Below are 9,154 nucleotides of genomic sequence, written 5' to 3'. Positions count from 1 at the left end.
AATAAATAAATATATATATATATATATATATATATATACATATATAATATATTTTATTTTATTTTTATGCTCATTTAAAATAATATAGCTATTGAATAATAATAATATATATAGATAAACAAATAGAGAAATAAAAATAGAAAAAAATGAGATAAAATATAATTATTAAAATTAATATAGTTAAATACCTATTTAAAATATTATACTTATAAATCACTAATAAAAAAAAAAATTTTTAAAAATAAGAACCATATTATATTATATATATATGTATATTTATTTTTATTTATAATAATACTTTTAATATTTATTTCTATTTTAAAATATATTTCAATATATATATATTATACATTTATTAAAATTCTCTCTCTTTTTTTATTTTTACACATTTGGCTATATATATATGTATATTTTTTTTTTTTTTTTTTTTTTTTTTTTTTTTAAATACAAATAGCTTTAATATATACATATATATTTATTTTTACATTAAAAAAAAAAAAAAAATTATGAACAATGTAATTACTTTCATTGGAAATTCATCAAATAAACATTTCCAAATTAATCAACTTCATTTTATTAGGATCATCAATAAATATATACATTCTAATAATAATCTTTTTATCTCTAATTCATCTTATCATTTTTTAAATAATAAATTTTTAATAGATAACACATTTCAACATAAAAATAAACTATCCTCCATATATTCCAAATTTTACTCTTCAATTAAAAACATGTGTAAGGATAAAAACGAAAAAAAAAATTATGAACATGTTAATGCGAATGAAAAAAATGGCTACCTAGCTAGCGAAAAAAACGAACTCACCAAAAATGAGGTAGAGGAACATACATATGATTATGATTATGTTGTAATAGGAGGAGGTCCAGGTGGAATGGCTTCAGCCAAAGAAGCTGCAGCACATGGTGCTCGAGTTTTATTGTTTGATTATGTAAAGCCAAGTAGTCAAGGAACAAAATGGGGTATAGGTGGAACGTGTGTGAATGTAGGATGTGTACCAAAAAAATTAATGCACTATGCAGGTAATATGGGGAGTATATTTAAATTAGATTCGAAAGCATATGGATGGAAATTTGACAATTTAAAACATGATTGGAAGAAATTAGTTACAACTGTACAATCTCATATACGTTCATTAAATTTTAGTTATATGACTGGTTTAAGATCATCAAAAGTTAAATATATTAATGCCTTGGCCAAATTAAAAGACAAAAATACAGTAACTTATTATTTAAAAGGGGATTTATCAAAAGAAGAAACTGTTACAGGAAAATATATTTTAATAGCAACAGGATGTAGACCACATATACCAGATGATGTTGAAGGTGCTAAAGAATTAAGTATTACATCTGATGATATATTTTCATTAAAAAAAGATCCAGGAAAAACATTAGTAGTTGGAGCATCATATGTAGCCTTAGAATGTTCAGGTTTTCTTAATTCATTAGGATATGACGTAACAGTAGCTGTTCGTTCAATAGTCTTAAGAGGTTTTGATCAACAATGTGCCATTAAAGTAAAACTTTATATGGAAGAACAAGGAGTTATGTTTAAAAATGGCATTTTACCAAAAAAACTAACAAAAATGGATGATAAAATATTAGTCGAATTTAGTGATAAAACTAGTGAATTATATGATACTGTTTTATATGCTATTGGAAGAAAAGGAGACATTGATGGGTTAAATTTAGAATCATTAAATATGAAAATAAATAAAAGTAATAATAAAATTATAGCTGATAATTTAAGTTGCACTAATATTCCTTCAATATTTGCTGTAGGAGACGTAGCTGAAAATGTTCCTGAATTAGCACCCGTAGCTATAAAGGCAGGAGAAATATTAGCTAGACGATTATTTAAAAATTCAGATGAAATTATGGATTATTCATATATTCCTACATCTATATATACACCTATTGAATATGGTGCCTGTGGATATTCAGAAGAAAAAGCATATGAATTATATGGTAAATCAAATGTAGAAGTATTTTTACAAGAATTTAATAATTTAGAAATATCAGCTGTTCATCGACAAAAACATATAAGAGCACAAAAAGATGAATATGACTTGGATGTTTCTAGTACATGCTTAGCTAAACTTGTTTGTCTAAAAAATGAAGACAATCGAGTTATTGGGTTCCATTATGTAGGTCCTAATGCAGGAGAAGTTACACAAGGAATGGCTTTAGCTTTAAGATTAAACGTTAAGAAAAAGGACTTTGATAACTGCATAGGTATTCATCCAACAGATGCTGAATCGTTTATGAATTTGTTTGTTACTATTTCTTCTGGATTGTCTTATGCAGCTAAAGGAGGATGCGGGGGTGGAAAATGTGGATAAAAAGGAAAAAAACCTTTCCATAACATTTTTAATCATATGCACACACATATATATATATATACATATATATATATATATATATATATATTTATATATTAGTTTATCAATTCATAATGAATGAAAGAACAATCTTTTAATTGAAGTATATGAATGTATATATAATACATGCATTTATATTTCATTGCATTTTCTCCATTTTTGTTATATATATGAATTCTTATTTTAATTTTAATTTTTATATTTTAATATTCTATTTTTTTTTAAGATACCTTTTTAAAATTATAAAGAAAATTAAAATTTTCATTTTATTTTTTAATAAGAAATTAAGTGAAAATAATTAAGTTCGAATATTTTTTGGAAAAATATACAATAATTTAGGAAATACGTAAAAAGAGTAAAGGTTCATTAATTTTATCGCATAAATAATATATCACAAGGAAAAATAAAAAAATATATTTTTTCTTTACATATTAAAGATGTCAGCAAATAATAAATATTATATGACATTTTTTTAATAATACAAACATATATATATATATATATATATATGTATATGTAATTTTATTTTTATTTTATTATATTATTTTATTTTTTGATTCGAAATGGTACTAATACATGCGAAAGGCATTGAAGACAATCATCAATTCTTATATGAAACAAATGTGAATATTTTGGTGAAGGATTTAAAAAAAGAATTAACTCAAGTACATAATTTTCAATGTAAGATTTTGAAGCTTTGTGATGCTTCAATAGAGTTAGCTAAACATGGTCCTCTAAGACCAGAGGACTTAAGAGGATTATGTGAAGAAGTACGAATTGAATTATGAATACATATTCACACATTTTATCATTTATTCGTTAATATATATATATATATATATATATATATATATATTTATTTATTTATTTATTTATTTACTTTTTGAAGGATTTAAAAATAAGGAACACAGAAGGATACAATCCAAAGGATGCAACAAATTTGGATCAGCATAATTTTAGAACAGGTATCCCACCAGCAAAAGAAGATGGAAAAAAACTTATGGAGGTTGTTGAGAATGTGAAGAGTGAATTATCAATTCATAGGGTAAAGACAACAAAATAAATATAAATAAATAAATAAATATACATATATATATTAATTTATTTATTTATTTATTTGTTGCTTGTTAGATACAGAAAAATATAACTGTCAATATAACTAAATTAAATGAATATTTCAACTTGATATTACAAGCACTAAATGGTTGTTATCCTTCCATGGAATCATTACCTGCATACGACCCTACAAGATTAATAATAGAAAATGATAACCCTTTCAATGACGTAAAGAATAAAGAATAAAAAAAAATAAGCAACATGTACATGGTATATTAAATATAAATATACTGACATATATATATATATATATATATATATACATATGTCTATATTCATATGCTTAAACATTTTAGCAATTTGTATACACTGATATGTCCTTATGGTGGGCTGGAAAAGAAATGGATGAGAATTTACACCTAAAAAATATTATAGGTATGAATGAAAAAACAAAATTGATCGTAAAAATTCAACCCAAAAAATTTGGAGCACCCGTAAGGGAAGCGAGAATTGATCATGAAACATATAAAGCCATGTTAGCTTATTATTATAAAAAACAAAAAGAAGAAAAAGAATTTGAAGAAGATGATGATGACTCTTATTTAAATTCTGAATGGGCAAATCCTTTAAGTTTACAAAAACAGTTACATGGAAATTTGAATAATATTAAATGGAAACCATAAAAAATTAAAACTTAACAAATTGATAAAATTCAAAAAAAAAAAAAATAAATAATAAAAAATATAATATAATATAAAAAATAAAATGACTAAAAAAAAAAAAATTTTTTTTTTTTTTTTTTTTTTTAATAATATTTAAAAGGTAACATTGATGATATCATATTGTTTTAATTATAACACATACATAAATATATACACATATATATATATATATATTATATATATACATGTATGTATTTTATTTGATAAAAAATGTTGGTATATCATAATATGTGTCAGAAACCTTTTTTCCGTCATGATCTAAAAAATAAGTAGATCTCATATTATTAAATATATTACTATTATTATAATAGTTGAAAATATTTTGTAACAAATTAATATCTGCGAGATATATATCATCAAAGTGTTTTGAATTTATTGATATATGATCATTAATATTTTTAAAAATAATTTTGTTAAGAAACCAATAATCATATTGATCATTAGAATTTTTATAGTTAATTATATATTTTATATGTTTAATTAATTTTTCAATGAATAAATTAGGTGTATATATATCATTATGTAGACATAATTTAATTGACTGTAAGAAGTGTTGATGTTTTCTTTTATTTCTATATATTGGTTGTTTGGATGGATTTAATAATATATGATTCATTTCATTGTAATTACATGTCCATATATATGAAGTATGATGAAGAAAATAATTTCTTGCAAAAGATTGAGCATTACCTCCAACTTTTTTTAAAATAATATTTTCATTATCTTCATCATAAGATTTATAAACATAATCATTTTCATAATAATTAAAATATTCATTAAAAAGAATATGATTTTTCTTTACATTATTTTGTTCATTTGTTATTGTTCTTTTATCATTTATTTGTACCTTGGTATTATAAAAATAATTATAAGACCATTCTGTAATATTTGATGGATAAATTTTTTTTTTTTTTTCAAATTTATGAGGTAATATTAAAGAAACTAATAATGAATTCTGATTTATATATATAGTACCTCCACCTGTAAATCTTTTAATTAAGCTTATATTATTTTCTTTAATATAATTAATATCTTTTATATGATCATTTATTTTATTGCTAATACCTAATATCACACATTTCTTATTATTATTATTAAAAGAACATTCATTTGATTTAAGCTCATTCACTTCTTCACATGTATTATTTACAATTACAAATCCTATATTGTTTAATCCGTCTGTTGTATTATTACAAATTCTAAATAAACTTTCTTCTAATAATAGTTGTTCATAAACATGAAATTTGCTGACATCAATAAAATAAAGAATGTTCTTTTTTTTATTCCTATGTATATTATTTATATCTAAGTGTGATAATACAGGTCTGAATATTTCATTCAGGCACTTTATTATTCTCATGACGAGCACAAAACGGGCCTTCAACAAAATAAAATATATATATATTAATATCTACCTTTATACTTGTATAATTATTATTTTATTATTTTATTATTTTATTTTTTATTATTTTATTTTTTATTTTTTTTTTCTTTTGACAAACAATTCATATAATATAAAACAAAAATGAAAGGTTAAAATAAAATGTCAAAGTTCAAATTATATATATTATATTATATATATATATTATATTAAAAAATAAAAAATAACATACACCATTAATAATATATATATATAATAAACATCTATATTAATACATCAAAATGAGAAAAATAAAAAAAGGCAAAATTTTAAAAAGTATTATTTATCAAAAAAAAAAAAAATAAAATAAAATAATATAATATAATGAATACAATAAATACAATTATTCCACTTTTATATGTGTAAAAAAATAAAATATACATATATATATTTTTGACGAAAAAAAAAGTACCAAAAAAAAATAATTTTAAATAAAAAATATAATAAATATATATAAAAAAATATTTAATATATATATATTATATGTTTATATTATATTACATCCTTTTTAATGATTTTTCTGCATATGAACTGCCATTCTTAATTTATCTTCATTTGTTAAATTTTTTCTCAAAATTAGTTCTCTTAATTTTCCATCATATATCATAAAATGTTTCCATCCTTTTCCTATGTCAATTTGTAATTCGTTGACAATACATTGTTCAGTAAGATATGCGTTTGTTTTTCTTACCTTATTTTCTGCATATTGTCTAACATTATCACTTAATATTATATGTCGATATACATATTTGTTATCTCTATACAATGCTGAGTAGCATACCGGTCCTTCCAAAAAAAAAATAAAAAAAAATAAAATAAAATAAATAATAAATAATAAATAATATGTATATCAAAATATACGGGGACATAGCAATTATATAATTGCCAATTGTAATAATCATGATATATATATATTATATATATATATATATATTTTTTTTTTTTTTTTTTTTTTTTTCCATTTTACCCCTAGACGTTATTTTATAGGTATAATTTTCGCTAGATGATTTTAAAAATTCTAAATTTAAATTTTCATCCATACTTTCTTGAACTGATCTAAATTTGGGCTTTTCTAAATTAGCTAGCTCTTCAAGAATAGAATAATAATCATCATTATTGTTATTGTTATTATTATTGTTGTTGTTATTATTGTTGTTATTGTTATTATTGTTGTTGTTATTGTTATTGTTATTGTTATTATTATTGTTACTATTATTATTATTATTATTATTGTTGTTGTTGTTACTATTATTTCTATTATTATTATTATTATTGTTGTTGTGCCTCTTATTTATGCTTTTCGAAATGCTATTTCTCTTATTAATCTTAATATTATTATTATTTTGATTTTTATCACTTACATTATTATTTTTATTATTTACACTGTTGTTATTATTAACACATTTGTTATTATTATTATTATTATTATTACTTTTATTATTATTATTGTTGTTGTTATTTTTTTTATTAATATTATTATTTTTATTATTGTGGTGCTCTTTTATCGTAGGGACATGTTTCTTATTATGACTATTTCGTTTTTTAGATATACCTTGATTAGTCTTATTAGTTGTATTATAACTATAATTATTTTTATTATCATAATTATACTTATTATTTTTTGATAGGTTTAATGATGTCCGTTTTTGTTCATTCATATTTTCTTGGTTTGTTTTATATCTTTATAACCTTAATTATTTTGTATATGCGTTTCTTTTTTTTTTTTTTTTTTTTTTTTTTTTTTTTATTATTATTTATATTATTTAATTTTGTGTCACATTTTAATGAAATCTCAAACGTTTATTAATATGAAGCTCTATTTAAAGATATATATATATATATATATATATATATATATATATATTATGAAAAAACAAATAAGCAAATAAACAAACACATCAAAATAAAATAAAATAAAAATATGAAATCTTCATTTCTTTTGTTATATATATATGTATATATATTTATTTATTTATTTATTTTTATTTTTAATAAGATAATAATTTACAATAGACGCAAGAAAGTTTTTATCATTTATAAAAAAAAAAGGATAAAATAGTATAAAAATATATTCATAACAAATTACATATTCTTAAAAATTAATAATATTAGTAGATTAATTTAATACATACATAGATACATATATTTATATATATATATATATATATATATATATATGTATGCATAAAAAACATTTAGGTGTTTTAAAAAATGAATACTTATATATGTCTTAATAATATAAATGATATATAATATATATAAATAAATATATATGAACGTATGTATATATATATATTTTTTTTTAATCCGTATGAATATCCAACTTACAGCATCTTCACTTAAATATAAATGTTATTATAATATATATATATATATATAATGTTGTGGAATATTTACAAAAAAAAAATAAAAAAAGTAATAATAATAATTCCAAATAAACACATTCAAAAATGTTATATATATGTATATATAATATTTTTATAAGGACTAGTAATAATAATAATAAATATTATTAATATAACTAACCCAAATAAAATTATATATAGAACTGTTATTATCTTTTTTATTATGTCTTTAATATATGTATATATTATATATGTATCATTAGGATACCTATCTTATATTTCTTATTTTCTTTACATTTCTTATTTTCTTACTTTTTCTTTTTTTAAAGTATATTATATGAAATAAACACACATATGATGTACTATTACAAAAATGTATAAACAGTAATAAATATAAAATATATATATATATATATATATATATATTATATATATAAAATATATATAAAATATATATATATATAATATATATATAACAATACAAACACATAACATATTTATTTATTATGAAATACAAACAATTAATATATAAACATAAATATAAAGGAATATATTCATATGATCAAAATTTTGGGAGTTATCAAATATATAAAATATAATACAATGAGTTTATATATATATATATATACATACATATACATATTCGATAATATCTAATTATATATACTTATGATGTTTCCTCATTTCACTATAAAGAAAATATAAAATCTAAAAAGATATTTGAGGTTTTAAATAAATAAGAAATATATATATAATATGAAAAATAAAATAAAAAATAACAAATATATCAGAAATATGTTAAAGTACAAATATATAAATAAAAATATATACATATATATATTACATATATATATATATATATTCATATACATATACATTTATTTTCATATAAACATACTCCTGTTCTTTTTTTAAAATAGTATGAATTATTATTATTATTTTTTTAATTTATTACCATTCAAATGTGTTTATTCATATATATTTATTTTGAAAAAAACAAAAAAAAAAAAAAAGTATGAAACGAAAAAAAAAGAAAAAAAAGAAAAAAAGAAATTACAAGGTATAAAATACAATATGATACATACATATATTTATTATTACATTTTACATTTTTGGAATATTCAACTAATTATTTTTAAAATTATAAATTTTGTTTTTAAAATATGCCATACACACTATTATATATAATAAATGTGTAAACTCATTCTTAGA

General features: G+C 19.2%; 4 protein-coding genes across 5 annotated transcripts; 2 read left to right on the top strand and 2 right to left on the bottom strand.

Moving 5' to 3' along the window:
• Nucleotides 1-506: 506 nt before the first annotated feature.
• On the top strand, nucleotides 507-2,360 carry PGSY75_0923800 (thioredoxin reductase; the record flags this gene model as incomplete). Of its 2 annotated transcripts, none has more annotated exons than XM_018785645.1 (1): nucleotides 507-2,360. In XM_018785645.1, the coding sequence occupies one exon, from the start codon at nucleotides 507-509 to the stop codon at nucleotides 2,358-2,360; it is 1,854 nt and encodes a 617-aa protein (XP_018641987.1). The 2 variants fall into 2 exon arrangements, with proteins under 2 accessions (XP_018641987.1, XP_018641986.1); XM_018785646.1 differs by having other exon boundaries at nucleotides 735-2,360.
• A 602-nt stretch (nucleotides 2,361-2,962) lies between these two features.
• Nucleotides 2,963-4,138, top strand: PGSY75_0923700 (conserved protein, unknown function; the record flags this gene model as incomplete). Its single annotated transcript, XM_018785644.1, has 4 exons — nucleotides 2,963-3,169; nucleotides 3,289-3,444; nucleotides 3,531-3,683; nucleotides 3,812-4,138. 4 exons carry the CDS (start codon nucleotides 2,963-2,965, stop codon nucleotides 4,136-4,138), a joined length of 843 nt encoding a protein of 280 aa, XP_018641985.1.
• A 235-nt stretch (nucleotides 4,139-4,373) lies between these two features.
• PGSY75_0923600 (lipoate-protein ligase 2) lies at nucleotides 4,374-5,537 on the bottom strand (the record flags this gene model as incomplete). The annotated part of the gene is made up of 1 exon (XM_018785643.1): nucleotides 4,374-5,537. The coding sequence occupies one exon, from the start codon at nucleotides 5,535-5,537 to the stop codon at nucleotides 4,374-4,376; it is 1,164 nt and encodes a 387-aa protein (XP_018641984.1).
• A 568-nt stretch (nucleotides 5,538-6,105) lies between these two features.
• On the bottom strand, nucleotides 6,106-7,255 carry PGSY75_0923500 (putative cyclin-dependent kinases regulatory subunit; the record flags this gene model as incomplete). The annotated part of the gene is made up of 2 exons (XM_018785642.1): nucleotides 6,106-6,383; nucleotides 6,565-7,255. The coding sequence occupies 2 exons, from the start codon at nucleotides 7,253-7,255 to the stop codon at nucleotides 6,106-6,108; spliced, it is 969 nt and encodes a 322-aa protein (XP_018641983.1).
• Nucleotides 7,256-9,154: the final 1,899 nt, after the last annotated feature.

Source organism: Plasmodium gaboni, chromosome 9 (genome assembly GCF_001602025.1).
Source record: "Plasmodium gaboni strain SY75 chromosome 9, whole genome shotgun sequence".
In the NCBI taxonomy this organism is placed as follows: Eukaryota; Apicomplexa; class Aconoidasida; order Haemosporida; family Plasmodiidae; genus Plasmodium; species Plasmodium gaboni.
This window is presented reverse-complemented; position numbering and strand designations above follow the sequence as displayed.